General features: G+C 41.9%; 1 protein-coding gene across 17 annotated transcripts in view; it reads right to left on the reverse strand.

The window, feature by feature from the left end:
• dlg2 (discs, large homolog 2 (Drosophila)) overlaps nt 1-21,843 on the reverse strand; it is a 240,764-nt gene that overhangs the window by 151,730 nt on the left and 67,191 nt on the right. The window contains exon 1 of one of the 17 annotated variants that reach the window (XM_074671439.1): nt 20,864-21,537. The exons of the other annotated variants lie outside the window; for them this stretch is intronic. Within the exon in view, the coding sequence (XP_074527540.1) occupies nt 20,864-20,893 (30 nt within the window). The 5' untranslated portion in view covers nt 20,894-21,537. Of the gene's footprint in view, nt 1-20,863; nt 21,538-21,843 lie in introns of those variants that run through there. 17 annotated transcript variants of the gene reach the window in all.

Here is a 21,843-nt window from a genome sequence, read left to right on the forward strand (position 1 = left end):
TGTGCAGCTATCTCTCAAAACTTGTCTCTCCTTTACATTAGAACACGTTTTTTTTTTTTCATGACAGGAGCTAAACCGCTCTAAGACACATTCCTACACGCCACTCTGTAGCAGCAGCAGGCAGACTTGACAAGAAGGGGTAAAATGAAGTTCACTTTACAATGCTTTATTTAACCTTAGTCACCCAGCTCTACTCCACGTCTTTAGTCACAGTGTACATGTCCCTTTACTAGCTATGAAAGTTAGCTTCAAATCCATCCATTGTGTAGCGTAAAAGCTTAGCAGCAATGCTAATTTAGTAGTGAAAGCAAAAACCTTTGCAAAAGTGCCAACTCAATCAAATAACTGATTACAGAGACTGGAGGAAGGGGCAGAAAGGAAGAAAAGAAAGAAAAAGAGGAAAGAGGGAGGAGAACTTTGCTGAGTTGAGCCTCTCTGCTACCATGGAAGGAAGACACCGCGGGGAGAAGAGGAAAACATGTTGGATCAGGTGAATCTTTGGCAAAAACTGCAGAAAACTGACTACAGCTCTACGCCGACACTTCTACTAAGTCTTTGACTATTTTTAAATATGAAAAAGTAACAATATTATACTGTTTATCATAGTAACATATGTCACTAAGCATGTTATTGTAAATTACACTTTTTTTTACTCCGTTCTTTCTGGTCTTAACTTGTCAGTTCTTTCTCTGCTGGTTTCTCTCTGCTGTGTCTGCTCTGGAGAGTTCTGTATGGACTGTTTTTTTCACTTTGGAGTCACAAACTCTAACTTTTAACTCTTTCTGCTGTTGCTGTTGTTGATGCTATGTTTACACCGAGCTCGGCTGGTGGCTCTGAAGCTGGCTGATGCACACAGGTGCAGAGGAGGCAGAAACTAGGAAGGAGGAGAGCTGGAGCAAAAGACAGGGGCTTCTGGAGAGATATAAACTGTTTCTCCTTTTTCTCTTTGGGGACAACATGAGATTAAACCCAGATCAACTCACATCAGAGCTTTAGATCATTCCAACTATTTTATACTCCTCCATCATGTTTCATTTGTTTAGATATATAAATTCTTTGTTTATTTGTACCTTCTATCCCTACTTTGATATTCTACCTGGCTTGTTTAAGCCTGGCACTGTTTGCGTTTCCACAGCCAACTGTGCCCCCGCGCCGTAGGCTGTGTGCTGATAGCTGCATCAGTTAAATAATGGAGTGACGCCATAGCAGCGCGACACAGTGTACCCCGCTAATAAATCCAACGAAGAACAAAAACATGATACAGTAAACAAAAAACAAAGGAAGGCATCCAGCAATTTGTTTTCTTTGTGATTGGCATGTGGCTCTGTGTTAATAAGAACAATCAAGTTTTGTTTCAAAGAAGACTGTGTGCCACCAGGAGAAATACAGCAGCCACTGTTACATGGTAAGAGATGATTCTTTCAACCAGTCAACAGTCTACAGTGTTGTAGCTCCAGCTTCTGTGATTGGATCAGTTTAGTCTGGCCCCCTATGGAAGGGTCCCAAAAAGTGGGACAGCTCGTCTCGGTTATTTGAGGATCTGTCCCAGGATTAGTCAGTAGAAACGCCGTAAAATGTGTGCCGTGCTGAGATGAACCACTGGTGGAAACGGGGCTAAAGCCAGTCAGCCCATGCTATGTGGAGCACAGACAGCAGATGTGCGTTATGTGAAGCACAGACACCCTGTGCCCCCTGCAGGGTAACACATCGGTGGACAGCAGGGTCTTATATCCCCTGTGTTTTCTCCTCACTCAGGGTTACAAAACACTATCATAACAAAAATGACTTTGCTGGAAAATACTGGCAGCAGGTTTGCCAGTATTTTACTGTTATTCTACCGCATCTTTTTTTACAGTGCTGAATTTAAACATAACAGATTTTACCGCCAAAATTTCATGAAAATTCACTTGTTGTAACTTGTTACATTGTATATGTGATCCTGAGTGATTGTCTTGGTTGCCTAAATTGAAGAAGCCCACAGCAAACTGACCTTAACTTATTGCTCCTGTCATCTTGGAGAATAGAACTGTTTGCTGGTAATGAAAGGGTTAAAGTTTAAAGAAAGTTTTCATGTTAAAAGACCACAAGGACCACAATGTGCCATGATTCTAACTCAAATCCTCAGAGATACACAAGCACCAAAAGTCCCTCAGAACCAACAAACACTTGTCTTTGTGTGGGCATGTTGTGATCTAACCTATTACAGTCACCAGCCCACTAATCCTCCATCTTCTTGAGATAATTAATGAATTAAAGTTGGGGTAGGTAAGATTGAGAAAGCTGCAGCACTTAGGTGGGTTTTCAAACCATACAACTAAAGCAATCCCACCCGCCTCCTGAACCACATGAACGCGCAGAGGCAGATGACAGCTGGAGGATGAGTACAGGTAGTGGTGGAGAGCTAACTTGCTACATCATTTGTGGTATTTTTTCATCAAACAAAAGAAAGCATGTCTAATTCTCGTGTAAGTAAATTCACTTTATCACATTAGGAGTAGATAAAAATGAGGATTTTTAGAGCACGAGCGATTATGCTAGCATGTACGTTTGTGTTTATCTGATCAGTGGAAAAGAAATGACTGACTTATTATTGCCTGGCTAACAATTCCTGAAAGCCGGAGAGCTGGAAACCACCATCAGAAGTAAAAAGTAACAATTGATTTGAGTGTTTGTGTATGTTTAGCTTTGTGTCTCATTATGTGAAGCTACTAAATGACTACGCATACATGTGTATTTTAGTACACCGTTGTTTACAGTCCGATTTTGGCATTGGGCTTATAACATTTTTATTTTACTTTTAATTTTTCTTGTTAGAGCTCTTTTGATTAGAGTGCAGTTTGTTCTGGTGATGACTATAATCTAGCGCTGAGCACCTTGTATGAATAAAACAAGACAGTTAAGTCAGAGCTAAGCTGTGAATTTGTGTTTTTGGACCTTGACAATTAAAGTTTTTTGTTTGGAAGTTGCGCAATTGGGTCATCTTTACCAGAATCTTGTCACTCTCCCAGAAAAGGCTTATGGTCACGCCCCGCACGCAGCGCCACACCCCTTCCTGGTTCTCGTCCAATCATTCATTTCGGAACGAAATGTATGATTGAGCGTACTTATTGCTGCCCAGCTGCTGATACAGACCACGGACATTTCTCATCACAGTGTCAGTGTACTATGTGTATGACTTGCTAGCAGCGTATAGATGACTTTTGACAGTTATTTACAAAAATGTTTAAAACAATATGACCTACCCTAGCTTTAAGTACACTAAGCTCACTTATCATAAATGATCAGAGGGAGAAGTCAACACAAGCAATCAACTTAAATAATAATCACAGTTTTACAAAATAAAGTCAATTAGAGGATGCATGTCTGCTGGTGTCCATGTTTAACTCTTAAATGCTTTTCAGCAAACTCTGCACCAACATCTGACATAAGACCTAAATATTTGCAAAACTTACTTGACACTATGTTGACTCATAAATCAGCTGAGTTCAGAGGTGGAGGTGTGACAGAGTCCAGCATGAGCACATCCACACACACACATCCACACAGCAATAAAATGGAAGGTTTATCCTTTTTGAGTCGGAGAAACCTCCATAACCATAGAGTAAGTAAAGCCAAATAAGCTCTGAACATCTGAGCTTAAAGCTCCACTCACTGCAGCTCACACACACACTCTCAGATACACACTAGTGACAGTCCCTTACCTTCATGTCTGACCTAAGAGCACAGTAGCATGCGAGGAACATGGTAGGAGCATGAAGGAAATAATCTTCTCAAAGGATGGAAAACAAGCAGCAGAGACGGGATCTGCAGGTCCAGGAGAGACGGAGGAGGTTGTGTCCCTGAGTGAGAGTACTACTGCTCTGTTTGTTCATACACTGAGGTGGAAGGACCACTTTTTTTTCTCTGAGGGAATCCTTAACAGCATTAAAAAAAACCTTTCAAAAGATGCAAAGCTCCATGGCAGATCACAGGCTGGCAGCAGCAGTGAGAGGACAGAGGGGATCTGTGTCTCACAGTAAACAGAGCGCTGTCTGAGTGTGATCTTCAGGTTTGTGACTCAGTGAGAGGTGGAGGAATATCTGAAATTAGAGCGCCTCAAGATTTCACACACAGAGGGGAAGATGTTTGACAGACAGTGTGAGTACGCTGAGTGACGTCACACGCTGAGTATTTCTCTCTGCAGCGTGCTTCACACCAGCTCGGATTAAATCTTTTCTCCGCTCCTTCTTCTGCTCTCACACACACACACACACACACACACACTCACACACACACACACGCACACACACAGAGTGTTACGTAACATGCCGCGCTTTATTCTGAGGAGAAATACAAGCAGGAGTAGCAGCTCACACCTTCACTGATGCAGGATTCCTTCTTCTGACACCATAAATCCTGACGCACGGAGTGGAGTGAAGAAGAAAAACTGGGGAAACTGGAAACTGAAACATATTTTCTCACATACATACTTTCATATTTGCTTTTTGACTTTACGCTGTCTCATCCATCCACTCACACCTGCTGCATGTTCAGTCCAGAACGACCTCAGGAAAACTGGAGTTGAGGGAAAACAAGGAATTCCCATACTGCCCGCTCCAATGATGATCCTTTCCTCATTTATGTTGGGCTCACTGATACCAAGCACCGATACCAATAGTAATTTTGATCCTTAAAATTTAAATTCACAGTGACAAACCAATTTCATCAAAGCAGAGTCACTCTGCCATTAACTCCAAAATAAAAAACCTTTAAAACACCATTAGAACAACCAATGAAACAACTCTCTCTGATTTTACACTTTTTTAAAATAAATTAACAAAAGTGCAAAATGAAAACCCATCACTATCAGTTAAAGTATTTTTAAAAATAAACTACAGTACAAAATCAAACAGTTTCACTGTTAACTCTCCCTGTTCAATCATGTTTTCTGAACAGAACCTGACGCCGTGGTATCAAACCGCAGCAATGTAGCAGCAACTACTGGTGGGAAGGACTTACTTCAGATTTTTTTGCCTTGAGTATTAGTTGCTGGTGTCAGCAGACTTCACAAGAAGTAATACATTGAAAAAAGGCTGGTACCCGCCTGATACCCAATATCTAAACCAGTACTTCGCTATATAAATATGTATACACACACACACACACACACATACACACACACACACACACACACACACACACACACACACACACACACACACACAATTATATATACACACACATATATATACACACACACATATATATATATATATATATATATATATATATATATATATATATATATATATATATATATATATATATATATATATATATATATATGTGTGTGTGTGTGTATATATATATATATATATATATATATATATATATATATATATATTATATATATATATATTATATTTTATGTATATATATATATATATTTTGTACAGTATATATATATATATATATATATATATATATATATATATATATATATATATATATATATATATATATATATATATATATATATATATATATATATATATTTATATATGTGTGTTACAGGATTTGTAATTAATTAATCTAATTAATCGCATTTTAATCTCATATCTGCTTAAGGTCCCAAAATAAAGAATTTGAATTCCAGGACATTAAAATTACATTAAAAGACATTTAAAAATAAGGTGGGAATTTATACAACACATTTTTAGGTACCCTGAGGCACGAGGCATGTTAATATTAGGTTGTATTAGGTAACACATTATAGTGCTTATTAAACCTAGAATTAATGCTACACAATGTCTAACTAATGTTAGTTGAGGAACTCTGGTTTTAGAAATATAATTTAAGTTTATGGCAACAAAACCCTGAAAATTCCCAATTTTCCCAAGCCAAAATTCCTGAGCAAATTTTCAGGAAACTATTCTGAAGTTAACCCGGAATGTCTCAACCTTTGCAACCCTTGTCTGGGTTCAAGATTAAGCCAAAAGAAGTGAAGAAGAATCTCAGTGTCCAGAGGGTATGTGACAGAGTTAGATTTTTTTAATGCTGCGAAGATGTTTCTTCAATAAGACAAAGTCATAAAAAGTTTATTATGGAGACCTGACTGACTGTGAACAGATGGAACAGGTCTGAAGGAATCCTGGGTAAATGAAAGCTTTGGTGTTTTCAGGTTGGTCTTCTCCTCGGTTTGATGTGGCCAGGTTGGGTAGTTTGTTCTTCAGGAAATGGTTCAAACGCAAACTTTAAAACACAAGTTCACATGTGCGAAGGTCAGGTCAGGACGGTTTGCTGTCTGGGAGAAGAGATTTGGTGTTTGGTAACTTGGCCAAACTAATACGACCAGAAGAGGAAATAGAACCTGAGACAGACAGTTCAGGATGCAGAGACAGCTCTGCACACAGGGACTGTTGGCAGGGACCTGGGGGTTTAAAGCTTAGTCCAGACAGCACAGGCTGCAACAAACCAGGTCCTAGGAAGGATAGAAGGAGTGTGAAGGATTAGGATTCAAGTCCCCTCCCCCCATTACGCCTTGGTGCTTTGTCCTCTGTACTTTTGGAGTAATCATCATTTTGTTTTCTGCTCTTCCTCTCTGATCACCAGAAAGAGAAAGAGAGACAGAGACAGAGAGACAGTGACTTTTGAAATTGGACAGTTTGCTGCCAGAACTTTTTCTTTTCAAAAATCACAGTTTATCACAGTTTCTGCAATTTCTGGATGTAGTGAAGTTGCTGGTTTTTGGAGTATTGAAGCTCATTGTTGACTGGGGCCACAGCGGTGGTGTTGAACTCAGCCTAACTATATTCAAGTTTGGTTGAAGTTAAGATTCCTATCGCTCGAGTTTCACAGAGGTGCAGTTTGAAGGATCAGCAGCTACCTGTTGAATTTGATGTCTGTCAGCTGCCAGTGTTCCAGTTCAAAGAGTGACCCTGTAGCTGAACGTGTCAGTAGATATCCAGGTAACAAAAGTTGTTCAACCCCCTCCCCCCACCTTAGTTTTATATGTGTGTCTAATAAATGTTTCATGATGATCCAAAACCCTTTGACAAGGATGAACTTCTCTGAAAGTCATCAATAAACCGGCTCATTCTTTAAGCTAGAAAACAAATTGGTGTCTGACGTCTTCACGCTTTAGACAGCAAAGTGGTTTCGTCTGTTAAAACTTATTATGGGCGCCTGAAAACGTCTTTAACTGACGACGTCTTTACCTTTAGTCATTGTCCGGTTTCATCTACCCAGGTCTTCACTTGGGGTGGAAATGCAGACAATGGCCCACAGTACCATAGTTCTGGCGATTTTTTACTTTAAAAAAAAACACCTTTATGTGGGGGGATGTTGTGAAATGCCTTCTGATAAGAAAAAACAAGTACAACTTAATATTTCAACTATTAATGTTAAAATAACAACATAAATGGAGGTTAAATTAGATATAAAAACATTTGCTAAAGGTAAAGGCGAGGGCTTTGACTCCCACAGCTCACTCTTTGAGGTCAGACATCATTGTATTAGGATTAAGCTGAATAATTTTCAGGCCTGATAAAAGTTAGACAAGACAAAGTTCATATTTAAAGTTTTATCAAAAGGAAAAAGTTTGCTTCTTCACTTTGGCAAAACAGATAAAATGAAATGCATCACTGTTAAGTTTAAATAAGTTTCTAATTGTCTAAACATAAGAATTGTTATATTCTTGAGAACTTAAAATGACGTGTATATATTCCATCCATCCATCCATCCATCCATCCATGACAATGTTTCTTTTACCTCCTGCTCGTTGGGGAGTTATCTCACAGAGTGTGTGGGAAGAAGCTCCAATGTTTTCTCCGAGTGTTGTGGGGAGGTTTTAAAGACGTTGTATAGAATATATTTTTGGTTCCAGCCTCCCTGTTACCATGGTAACTGTCCATTGATTCAGCACTATTAGCAAACATAGATCCAAACAGATCCCCCACTACACCATCCTTATGATCATTTCCTCTGCAGAGTGTGAGGGAGAGCTGTGGGCGGAAAGAGGGAAAGAAGGGGGGTGGACTGAGTCAGTAGGAGGTCTGGGGGTGGATGAGCTGGACCACAGACTTCATCGTAGAAGTTGTGGATTACTCACTATTTGAGTCCAGAGAACCTGATTTATCTCCAAGCAGTCCAGGACCCTGACTTCAGTCTAGGATTTCAAGACTCTTGACAAGACTCAGGCTGGGGAAAGGGTCTGTAACCTGCAGCTCTTTGACTCCTTTGCAGTGGCTCCTTGTTACTTAAAAAAATATCATTGAATCAAAGAATTTTTTTTTCTTACAGAGGGTATTGATGATAAAAGACATTGACACAAAATAAAATCATGCGTTAACATTTTGTTGATCTAAATATTCATCACGTCTGTCAATAAAGCCTGCCACTGCTCTACTTCACCTCCTACAACATCAACAGCCCACCAACTTTCTGTGCATCTGTGGCTAACCTCAAGTTTTACAGCCCTGGTATGATAACTAAGGCCCCGTTTACACGACAACGTTGCATCTGAAAACGCTAAAACGCTGTGAAAACGCTGTGAAAAAAATCTGCGTTTAAACGAAAACGCTGATGGACTGAAAAAGCAGCAGTAAGCATGCCAGGCCTGTAGGTGGTGCTTGTCCAGAAGCCGCTTTTGGGAGATCTCCACCGAAGTAGAGTTGAGCCGGTCATCTGGTGTATTGGGGAATACTTAGTTAAAAAGTGGAGCAAAAGATGCACATTTTGTTGAAAGACAGACAGCCGATACAGCAGATTGAGCAGCACAAGCTCAACACGGTAGTTCACCAGGATCGCAACAACGGTACTGTTGTCCTGTTGTATGCGCGCGCGAGGCAGAGCGTGACGTCAGCGTTTCCACTGACGGCATACTGTTTACACTGCAACAGTGTCGGGAGCATTTCAGAAAAATCTCACTCTGGAGGCCGTTTTCAACAGTTTGCTGATATGCTGTTTCCATGTAAACGCGAGGCTGAAACGCAACAAAACTTTTGCGTGTCACCCTAAAACCATTGCCGTGTAAACGGCCTCTAAATCTACAAAAAGACAAATCTGGAAGAAAATACAGATTTTGATTCTGTGAGGACAGAATAATTTGACTGCCAACGTGCTGGCTATATAGACATGTCTGATATGTAGCAAGACAAGCAAAGACCAAAATAATGAGTTGAGCTGTATTATAGGTATGTTATCAATTCAAAAGTTCTTTCCAAGAATTTTGAATTTTTATAGAATTTGAAACACTTTGTAGTACTTATTGTGAAGAACAAGTTGATTTTGTAGCTCAGGAATGACTTGAATCCCGGTGAGCAGGGGAAAAATGGCTCCCATGAAAGCAAAGGTTGCATACCCCAGGGCAAGAGCATCAGCTGCATTAGGACTAGATAGACATATACACTAAAGGGACACCTGTTCAGCTGCTGTAAATACAAATATCTTATCAGCCAATCACATGGCAGTATTTAATCATGTAGACATGATAAGAGGGAGCTGCTGAAGTTCAAACTGAGCCTCAGAGTGAAGAACAAAGGTGATTTCAGAGACTTTGAACGTGGCATGGTTGTTGGTCTGAGTATTTGACAAACTGGTCTACTGGGATTTTAACAAACAACTATGGTACTTTAATTGAAGTAAATTTGTCTACTTTATTAGTTATTTTTAATAGGATTCACACTCTTGATCTTGCCCTGGTCTGGTCCTTCCTCTGTCTTGGTCTTGACCACACCACTACTGCTAACATCGCACAGTTCAGGTCAGTTGATTCAGACTCTTTTCCTCTTTTAGGATCAATGAGAACAGATTTTAATTAGGTCTGAACTCAAACAAGATCTGACTTCAAAACAAGACACGCTGAAAGTTGTGCAGTCAGGAGCCTGAGACTTCTGAGTTTCTGCCGACTCCAGAAAGTCTGTCCTCTTCACCCCTATAGAGAAGGATTCCTGTTTCCAGGCAACACAGCCCATCACACGTCCACCCAGCAGGCTGCGCTGTAGTGGGAGGAAAGTTGTCTTGTTTGCAGAAGACGTGGTTTCTGCCCTGGCCATGTGCTAATGAGAATCGTTTTCTCAACTCTGCCTCTGTGTGGTACACAGATAAATATCTACATCATTTCAGAGTTTGACTCTTTAAACCACTGAATCAGCTTGGGCATCCTGCAGCTTGTCTGTGACGGTAAACTCCACAGAGCTGACCCATCACAAAGCCCACACTCTGACGGAGCCAGAGATCAGAGGTGTGAGGACTCATTCTGGGTCGACATGTTCCTCTGTAGGTGAAAAGCAGCATTGAGTCATGACTCTGTCAGGGTTTATCAGTTCACTCTCCCTCCTGCCTGAAGAGGCCTGAAGAGAAGCTGGTTTCAAGGAGAAGAAGGGGGAAATCAACACTGCACCTTTAAATGCTGAAAATGGGAAACAGGAGGATGTGCTGCAGGTGAGGTGTGTATTTTTAGCAGCTTTACAGTTGCAGCTGTGGCACCTCAGACTTTACAGTTTGTGTGTCTGGCTCAGTACATTCACACACACACACACACACACACACACACACACACACACACACACACACACACACACACACACACACACACACACACACACACACACACACACACACACACAGTCTGGATACAGTTAAAGGGGGTGTATTGTTGTTATTTTTTTAGTCTCCACACTTTCCCTCTACTTTACAGCTCAAAATAATCTCCGTTTGCTAGGGGTGAAAGAAAAAAATCAATTCATTTACTATTTTCAAATTTAAATCCGTCATTTTAGCGCTTGTTAAAAAAGCTGGGTTGGAAAGAAAAGTTACCACTTTTCTCCAGCAGAGGCCGAAATGTTTCTCTCTGACTCACATGTGATGTGCATTTTTGGGGGGGAACATGGCACCTGATTCAGTCTGTAGAAATTGTCAATATTTAACTTTATCACATGGTTTGGCGTTAAAAAAGCAAACCAAAAGTCGGAAAAATCAGGAATATTGAGAAAGCACAAATAAATCGAATCGGCACCCCAGAAATCTTGAATAAACTGAAAACTGACTACTTTATTTCAGCCTCTGACTGAAACACTTTGTGCAATCTACTGTCTCTTTAAGGCTCCTTACCCCACAAACCCCCTGAACTCTGATTGGCCAGCCCTCTGGAGGCCTGTCAGGAGCAGTTATGGTCAGACCTTGGTGTTTAAGGCCTTTCTCTCCAACATGTCATAAAGCAGTTAGGAGATCTTTCAGTGATGACCTAATTTCAGCAAGTCGCGTTAAGATCTGCTTCTATTTATAGAACAGAGCATTTTAATCAGTTTACTGGGATTCCTACAACACATGAATATGTAGAGGTTTGAAAATCTGCGCACGTTAAGTCTGAACATCCAGCATTGATACTTAATATCTTCGATAAATCATCCGGTTGCAGAGGGTGAAATATTTTTCTACTTCTATCTAGAAAGTTGATGTCAGATCCCTAAATAAATCCTACAAACTATCTCACATGTGATGTGCATTTCTATTGGGGGAATTGGCTCCTGAAATTGTCTGTCAACAACATCATCATCATTAAACTGTTTCACATGGTCTGGTGTTAAAAAAGCAAACTGAGCATCCCAAAAATCATAAAATATTGGAGATGTAGAGAAAAACATAGGCCCATTGCAACCAATTACTACAACAAATACAAAAAAATGACAGTCATAACAGTTCTAGGTGACACGTCACAATTAACAGTTTCAGATAAGCTCCACAGCTGTTCAAAGCTCCGATTTCAGAGGCCAGGTACTGTCATTACATGCACTGTAAAAATGAAAAGTTGGAAAAATTTCAAGGACAGGAGACACCTCTTCACAGAAAGATCCAGGAACCTTCTTGCTGTGAAAACTGCGAGCAGCCTGCCCTCTTATGAGCCTCAAGGTCACTGAGCTTTGATACACGCAGCATGCACAGAGAGCTTGGCCTGGCCTCTGGTTTATAGCTATGCCAACTAAATCTGTGATATGAGACCAACTTTTCACATGAAACATTTCACAATTTTCACAATGGGAGTTTAACAACTCCCAGACCAAATGTACAGCATTTGAGAGGGGACTGAGCTAACTTTAGAGGGCTTCATATCCGCTTTCAAGCTATATAACCAACCAAACATTAGACGTCTAGTCTGATGGACGTCCAGGACCAATTCTAGACGTCTACACAACATTCAAAGCAGGTCCACTATTTGGACGTCCAACCACAACCCCGCTTGGACGTCAGTATGCAGTACAACATTTGAATGTTGGCTTTTTGGTCATCAAGTGGACGTCTAAGCTGGAATGAGTGAGTGAGCCCACTGTACTAAGAGATTTTCAAAGGACGTCCTTTCAACGTCACTTTTGGACGTTTAATATTGGTCTCCTGAAGGTGCATCCATTACTCCACGCGATGTCTTTTCCTGACGTCTGCTGAATGTTCATTTATGACCAGTGGCGTGGCGTGGAGATTTTTTTTGAGGAAGCCAAGTGAGACAAAGCCTCTAATCTGTGGTACATAAATTATTATGTTGCAGTTTGTATCGCTATTTCATGTAACGGAACAACCTGTTAGAGCGCCCAGAGAGAGCTTATTTTACTTACTTTGAACACCGACACACGCCCTTTCACTCTCCCACCCTCACTCACTCATTCACACACGTACATTGTCCTCTTGACTTAGCTTAAACATCTTATTAATTCATTCAACCGCCCACTTAAACACACAACCGGCGGCTTCATGCACACTGCTAATGTGCTAACCTCCCTGATTTCATCCAGTGGCTTGATGATGACGATACTGTGATTTGATTGGTTTGAGGCCAAAGATGAGGTGGCTTCCCTTGACACAATCTTGGCCAATCACAGGTGAGCAGTGTCAGGACCGCAGCCTCATCTGATTGGTTAATCATTCTTTTTTTTTTTCACCAAGGGACGCCAAATCAGCTTGGCTTCCTTGTGGACAACAGCGTGCAGTATCGTATTTTCACCACGCATTCGCCACTGAACATTTAGGAGGGCGCAGTTTTACACATTGTAAAATGCTCAATAACTAGAGGAGAGAAGTAAGGAAGAGATGACAGTGACAAAACACAGAAGAATCATTGAAACTGTTAAAAAGGAATATTTTCATTGAATCACAGCTACAGTCTGAAAAAAGAGAGGAGGCATGGCTTCCCTTGGCCTCCAGGAGAAAACGCCACTGTTTATGACGTCCACAGTACCTTTCCATTGCGCAAACAAATGGTCAAAGGGCGTCTTTGCAACAGCATTTTTGGGAGTCTAATTTTTTACATTATTTTTGAATAAAATGTATTTACAGTTACCACCTGCTGCAGAGAAAATCAGATGAAACCTTCAGAAACTGGACTACAGAAACTAGAAGTAGGATAAAAACAATAAGATTGTCTAAAACGTCTGCAGTGTAACACTGTTACTTCTGGAGTAACAGTCTGCACCCTCAGGAGACCAAATTCAATGTCAAAAAATGGCATAAAAAAGATGTCCTTTGAACATCTGTCTGCTCAGTGGGGACTAACAAGCCATAAACCAGAGTTTTAACACAGATCAACCTGCTTCTCTGAGAACCTTCTGCTGACAGCTGGAGCAACACGCAACATTTGGGATCCCAAACTGACCCCCTATCCTGTCTGTTTTCAGAGCGTGTGACGATCAGCCTCGGCACTTTAAGTCCAGCACAGAGTGTTGGACTCCAGATGAAGAGATGGTCTAAAAACAGAAAAAGGAGCAGAGTGTAAACGCACTCGTGTAGGAGTGATTTCTTCCCCCCTCTTTTTTTCTGTCACGCTGAGCTTCAGTCCGGTATACTCATCATGCCCCCAAAGCATTACATAATGTGGCACTGAAACAGAACTGCATATCATTAAGCCGTGCACATTCATTATAGAAAACCAGAATACTTAAGGTGGAAGGATGGATTTAATATTCAGAGTGACACGAGCACTGAGAGGGAGCGCTGCTTAGTGACTGCGCTCTGAGTATTTATAAAGGCCTGGGTACTTAGTAACACACATTAACTAGATGTAGTTTAACCATAAGAGCTGGTAACAGCAGTTAATACTCACACCCTGAGGTCAACAACAGGGATTCAGCCCTCCCATACCCTCTTTCTCCACATCTCTCATTTTCTCCACTAAAAAGTCCTGTCTCCTGTCTCCTGTTGCCACGTTCACTGACAGCTTTTTTTTTAGAGATAGGAAGAGAGCTAATCTTAGGTTGAGCTTTGTGTGGGCTGAAGTTAAACCTTATATAAAGCATGTCAATAATGCCGTCATTAACTCCCCCAGGTCCCCACTAACTGTGTGCAGTTTGATGCTGGCTGAGAACTACAGATATCTAAGTTTACCTCTATTTCTAAACCCTAAACTTCAGATCTCTGTGGCGAGCAGCTTTTTCCATGCTGCACATCAGCCTTTAACCAATGTGCAATAACAAAATATCTGCTTAGAGTAAGACACAGGGGAACATTACTGCTTTGCTTTATACATGGCAAACGTCATTCAAACTCAGAGCCTGATTCAGGCAAAGATTGTTCAGCTCTTGCGCCTGGAGAACGGGTTCAAATGGGCCAAAAGGCATCGTCTGATAAAAGGCTTCAATGCTCCACAAACTGCTCTGCAGAGCAAACTGCGTCTCTGTGCGTCAGTGTTGTTTGCATACATTTACATGATCTATTACTCATTCATGTTAAATAAACCCACCCAAATGAGCCTCATTACAAATCACAGCTGATTCGCTGACATCATTCTATTGTTGCTAGGTGCAGCTTGAGTGGCCACTCATAACAGTCGCTCTCTTTCTTGCCTTTTTTCTTCTAGTTCTAGTTCTAGTTCTATTTAGAGCCTGTCACTACTTTTTATGGACGCAGTCACACTGGCAAATCGTGCCGTGCTTAAGCACGCTTTAGCCCTAAAGCACGTTTCGAATGGCCAGTGTGACCGCGACCGCAACCGTGCTTGAGGTCGATTCACTTCTCTGCTTTGGCACGCTTCATAGAGGTGGGCTTCAGCACTGTTTACTTCATGCATGACCACGAGCACACATGTAGCACGTCTGATCACCGCAAGCACACCTCTCAACAATCATTTTAAACAAAGCAGGGGTGTAACAGGGCTGTGTCTGACAAAAACAACTAACCATTTGTGTAAAAGTCTCTAAAGTTGTAGCAAAGTTGTCTGTGTCTCATTGTGCTCACTAGGATGAGATCGCACTTTATGCAAACAGATGCCACATGATGACGTAGGCGCTGGGGGGGGGGGCGCCTCACACCAAACACCCCCTACCTGCTCGTCAGCCGGTTTCCTCTGCACTCAGACGGGGCCATATTTTACTTGACCAAAAACACAAATAAACGGACTCCCACAGAAAAAATCTGTCTGCATTCACGCTTTATTTAGAGAATTTTCGGCGCGTTACTTTCACACAAAAACACCGCTAAATAAGGCTCTAGTTCTCATTGTGTCGTAAAACGGCGCTACCTCCGCTGCAGAGCCACAGCTGGCTATGAGGCGCTCGCCGCTTCAGTCCGCGCGCGGCGTGCCAGATATAAACAAACGCAGGTAGTCTGCCAGGACGAAGAGACACGATAAGAACTGGAGCCTTATTAAGTGGCATTTTTGTGTGAAAGTTTCACTGAAAATTCTCTAAATAAAGCATGAATGCAGACCGATATCAGATTTTTTTGGTGGGAGTCCGTTTATTTGTGTTTTTGGTCAAGTGAAATATGGCCCCGTCTGAGTGCAGAGGAAACCAGCAGAGGAGCAGGGAGGGGGTCTTTGGTGCGTGCACCCTGGGCTTCTGCTGCACAAAAACACTGCTGGGGTAATTTCTGCCCCAAACCTTGTGATAGGACCCAACTTGTTCCATCCTGGAGTGTCACTTTAAGCACGGCATGGTTTGGACGGCCAGTGTGACTGTGCCCTATGTCTCATTTGTTGGTCATGGACACCAAATTGGTTGCATCTGCAGTGAATCTTAAGAGTAACCATGGTTGCATTTTCTTATACACAAGATCCTCTGTTAGCACTAACTAACTGGTGCTAGGCCCAATGTTCCCCATGAGCTGAGTAGAAGACATCTTGCTGGCGCTCCAGCATGGGCTAAAAAGAGATGACATCGACCTGTCCATCTATCCATCATTATGGAGAATGTGAGATCTATCACCAACAAGATGGGCGAGCTATCTGTGCTAACCCAGCACGAGAGGGAGTACCATGGTAGCATCATGCTCTTTACAGAGACATGGCCAGACATGAATGCAACATTGGAAGGTTTTCCCCTCCACAAAAGAGAAAGACTGGCTGGTGAAGAAGGCCAGTATGGGCTGCTCTGTGGACCTGTGGACTCTGTGGTGGAGGCTGACAGGGGGACGGTACCTTTATGTTATGCTTAATATGTAACATATTTTTTCCTAGGTCATAGCTATAATATTCTTCTATTTTATATATTCTGATTGTATTGTTTGCTCCAAACACTTTCCTGTTTGCTGCTATTTGTAAATTTCACCGCTGTGGGACAAATAAAGGACAATCTTATCTTACTGGTGCTAACAGCTCCACACAGTGAGAGGCGCTGTTGGCTTAGAGCTGATGCCAACTGCAATGTGGTGTTTATAACACCTGTTACACTCAAACTCTTCAGGGACCAAAACAACAATTCACCTCTGAATGAGCTAGGAATAATACATCAAGGACTTGTACTCTCCATCAGCTCATCTCGTCTGTGGATCGAGTTTATCTCTGTCAGGATGAAAGCTCACAGCTCAGCTCTGTGCAGCACAGAGTGGTGATGCTAACAGCTTATCTCAGTCACAGTCAGAAGTAAACTGGGCAGAGCTGGAGGACTTTGTGAGTAAGTTCCTTTCTCCGTTTTAGTCTAAATGACTGATGGGCAGTGCATTCTGGGATATGTTGTGCAGGAAACAGCTGTAACTAACAACATGTCTTGACAGCAAACTGAATAAAACCAAAAGATGCTCAGAGGCATGGAGGAAGTTTTGTGGCCCCTATTAAAGCGCAGGCTAACCTTTTTTTTTTTTTTTTTTTTTTTAGTTAGATTTCAGAGAACTGTTTGGTTCAAACGAGCTTTGCCATGTTAAGATAAAGAGATAAATATGGTGAAATCTGAAGCAGATGAAGAATACATTGCTGAGGGTCTCTATACAAAAACAATCAGTTTGATTTATCACAACTACAGATCACTACAGAGCAGCTTGTGCAGACCTGGCCCACGACGTGAAGACTCAGGTGTGGAGGGGAATCTGTGAAATTAGTCAAAATGCTAAAATGCTCTGCTTACTTTTTGAAAACTTTAAAAAGTACCCTGATCACCAGGTAGCCTTTAATGCCACACCAGTTTTCACAGGAGGAGAGCGCACAGCAGGAGGCGCTCTGAGTGAAGGGCAGCTCACCATCTGACTGGAAAATGCTCTGAGTGAATATTTAACCACAGCTTTTAGCTGCTGGAGTGACCAAAGGTATCTGTGCTGTTCTAACGTGTTCACTCTACAACATGTGAAGATGGCAGAGACACACGTGTCCATCCCTAACATGAGTGCTAGCGCTGTGGGCTAACTCTGTCTCTCTGACCTGTGTCTATACTTAGGCTGAAAACCACTTCATGGATCTGTGTTCATAAATGATGGAGGAAGCTCTTTCCGATTCACTTAGACTGTAGGAAGCCAGTGCAGCTTCAGTGCAGGTCCACATGTCCCCTGTTAAAACCTGGTGCTGGATTAGAGATCATATGATTCTGATGCACCACAGATGAAACCTGTCATCTTCTGTTTCTGAACAAAGACTATAAATCAGTCTCTAACAGAACTAGTCTGATTGTTTTTGTCTGTCTTCAGCTTTGGCTCTGAGGGCTGGGAGCCAAGCTGCTTTCCAGGCCGGCTTGACTTGATTCTTGTTTACCCGTGTCTGATACTTTATAAAACCAGATGGCAGGGTGTATAGTGCTTCTTTAGACTAACAGATCTAATGTGAAGGTCGAACTACAAGCTTTAAGCATGATTAGTAGCTCTGTAACGAGTCAGGGTTCATTTTCCCCCTAAATCAATCACTTTATCCCCTTGTGTCATAATAAAAGATGATCATTACACTTTAAGTCATTAAGTGTAGCTTTTCATTAACTGCTTTTGTATCTCTTTATCTTTTCCATCTCTTTTTACTGCAAGTTTACTTTACATCTGTGCTTCTCTCAGGCTCAGTTCATGTAGCAGGGTCTTTTACTGACAAGTTCTTTGTGTGTGTGTGTGTGTGTGTGTGTGTGTGTGTGTGTGTGTGTGTGTGTGTGTGTGTGTGTGTGTGTGTGTGTGTGTTTTAATGTTGTTGGTTATTTATTTGTCAGTCTGACTTATGTTGGACTTGTTTATGGTCCTCTGCTTTGTTCTTTAGTAGAAATAAAATGAAATGTTTTGATATCAATGCTTAAGGGTGACCACATTTTTTGTTAGTTTTTTTTTTGTTTGTTTTTGTTTTTGTTGTTGTTTTTTTAAAGTAGGTATATTGAGCTTTCGTAATGGTCTTTATTCTGTCCATCTGGTGCCCCCTCTGTAGCTTTAAATGATTTCCAGTTTAATTACACTGGTGTTAGTGAAAATCTTAATTTTAGGCTCTGTCAAAAGCACTCTGTTTTAGCTGCTGTCTCTTTAAGGCTCCCTACGCCACAAACCTCCTCCCCTCTGATTGGCCAGCCTACAGTAGGCCAGTTTAGGGCATGCTATGGGAAGACTATGGTGTTTGAGGCCCACCCCTCCAATGTACCATTATGTGATGACTTCATCATTGTAGCAAGTCTGGTGAAGATATTGTTCTGTTATTAGAACAAGACCAGAATTCTGATCAGTTCACAGAAAGATTTGGGGATTTCTACAACATATGAATGTTAACAGGTTTGAAAATCTACATGTTTAGGAGCCAGAGGCTAGCTCTGGAAAGACTGGAAGTCACAAACACACCAAGACAAAAATAAGCAGTTTTAGCAGCAAAAATAAACCTGTTTATTTAAACATGTTTGCAGCCTGTTACAAAAACCTGTCCCCTGTCTGATTCGCTAATTTTGCTTTCAGCACACATTGTAGGAGAGGGAACATTTTTTTTCTAGCTTAGCAGTTCAGATGGTATCAAGAGTGCAAGTGCAACCAATCAGAGGCACAGCTCAGCTGACTGTCACCCTGTAGCTGTTAGAGGCTCAAAGCCCGCCTTATTTCCAAAATAACTCCTGTCGATAAATTGCTGCAGAACTCTGTTTCAACAGACGGGTGACATCAGGGAGACCACATCCATTAATTAAAGTCTATGGTTAGCCACTTTGGCATAGGGTCACATAGAAGTATAAACCAGGTTTAAAAGTGGGGTCTGCAGGATTTTTTATTACTTGTTAGCCCCCTCTCCTCAGATCAGTGCCAGCAGCAGCACACACCCACAGCCTCCGACTGAAGTTACTTAAACACACTCACTTGCCCAGCAACCACCTGAAGCATCATGTTTCTATGTTGTACCTGACTTGGCATGTTAGCTCAAGCTAATCACAGGTATTTGACACATACCTGCTTAGCAGAAAGCTAACTCCTCACTGTTCATCCTGAGCTGCTCTCCAAGTGCCCGTTAAAAGGTTTATCTGTTTGGCGTTTTGTTTTACTTTGGTTGGGTTTTTCTTCTTAGGTTCCAATCGCTGTTATCAACACACAAAGTCACTTGCACACTGGGCACTCTGGGATTGGCTGATATAACCACTCTTACTCTCCACCCAAAAATGTCCCGACACAACCAAAACATCAACTTTCAGAGGAGGGACTTGAGGCAGACACAGACACTGACACACATGTACAGAGGCCAATAGGAGATGATCGAACAGGATGATTCCTGTAAAAGTTGACTTTTTTTTTTTTTTTTTTTTTTAGAAAAATCCTGCAGACTACCTTTAAGGCAAATCCAAGTGATTAACTCTAATGGTAAAGACAAAATTCAGCTCTTTTGGAGGTTAGGCCAGTTAAAAAAAAAGTATTTTTGGATTTTTGACTTTGAAATCAGAGAAAAATATAAGAATAAAATCTAAATTAAGACTTTAATCTTTGGCATTAAAGAGGATTTAGATGGAAAAGTGGGCCTAAGAATAAGAAAAAATAACTGACTGAAACAATGACAGAACATAATTTTCTTTTAAGTTTCTTCCTTCCTGATTATTTTCTGATTCTTTTTCTCTTCTGTGGATCAAAAGCCAGAGAACTGAAAAACTTCTGACCTGATGAAGTATCCTCACACCCTTCAGTTCACGCTATCAGGAGTACTGGTCGTCAAAAATAAAAAAAAATGACGTGAGGGAAAAACTGAAATGCTTTCAGGAGGATTCCCCTCTGCAGTTTTTCCAGTGTCTCTTATAAAGCGAAGAACACATCAAAACATTCAGGCTCAGAGAGTTGACTTTAAAAGTTGTTTTTAAGAACGGTGTCTCTGAAAAAATGTCAATGTGCTCATCGAGGAAAATAATAATCATGACATTTACCGAGAGCTCAAAGTGTCGGCGCGCTGCAGCCGAGCAACAAACCTGCAGACTGAAGTTCAACACAGCTTCTCCTGCCATGAAGGCAGGCGCTGCCGAGCGCAGACAGAGGGGAGCACTCTGCAGACTTAAAACTACAAGTTTCACAGAACATAACAGGTGAAAATAAGGTCCAAAGCTGGAACAAAGAGGTGATGAAGACCAAGGATGATGGGAAGACAAAAAACTGTGCACATGCAAACATTTAGAGAAACACAGAGCATCCTTTCTCCTCCTGCTCCACGGCTGATTCACCCTCAGAGTCTCCGTCCAGTCCACTCAAACACTCACTCATCCACTCCCACTGTGTCTCTTACCTTAGTTGTGACAATGCAGAGACAATCCATGCTGGTCAGACAAAAAAGGAGCCCTCAACCTATTCTCACTCTCATCGCCTCTACCAACACCTCTGGAGGAAAGAAGGGGGAGGATGGAGGAAAGGATTCCAACATGAAGGAGCGATGAGAGGAGAGATAAAAGAAGAGGAAGCTGGAGAAGAAGAGGAGTAAAGGAAGAAGAAGAGGAAGAGGGGGAGGAGAACACACACACCCATGCACGCTTAGGCTCATACACACACTCACTAACTCACACACACACACTCACACACACACACACACACGCACGCTAGGGAGGAAGAGCAGCCACGGCGGACAGCTGTTACTGCATGTGGGCCCCTTGTGAGCGCTGCTGAAGGCGATCAGGATTCCAAACACCGTCTCAGAGCAGAGCATGCGTCACCAGCCGAACACACTTGGACACACACACACTCTCCAAAAGCACTCAGGAGCTGGACAGGACTCCTCCAAGCAAGCAAGCTGAGAATCTCTCAGCATTTCTCCCGCTCATCTGTCCTCCTGTCTCTCCCCTCGTCTCCAGGCTGAGCGACTGAGCAGAGGCTCAGGAAGGGAGAGAGCAGGAGGGAAGAGAGTGAAGGACGAGCATCAGCTCAGCACGATGAATAAGGTTTCCGTGCACTCTGCCTCGCTGGCTGTTAGCTGCTGCAGCACACGACTGGTTTGAAACACTGGATCTCACTGGATCACTGGAGCAAGAAGAGGAGAACAGCAGAGGTCTGTGTGAGGTCTAACTGAGTCTGCTTTTAAAGATCCTGAACGCTGGTAACAACAACATCCACTCAATGTTTTCCACAGTAAACAGGTCCAGGGATGCCTCACCTCTGATTCTATACGTGTCTCTGCATCATTTGACCCTCTTATCTTAATGCTGCTGCAGACACGGTCCTCAGACACTCAGACAGCACTCCTGACTGTCAGTGCAGGGAAATGACTTTCTAATG

This window comes from Halichoeres trimaculatus, unplaced genomic scaffold, assembly GCF_033239565.1.
Source record: "Halichoeres trimaculatus isolate MK-OKI-2021-1 unplaced genomic scaffold, fHalTri1.1 fHalTri1_scaffold_6, whole genome shotgun sequence".
Lineage (NCBI taxonomy): Eukaryota > Metazoa > Chordata > Actinopteri > Labriformes > Labridae > Halichoeres > Halichoeres trimaculatus.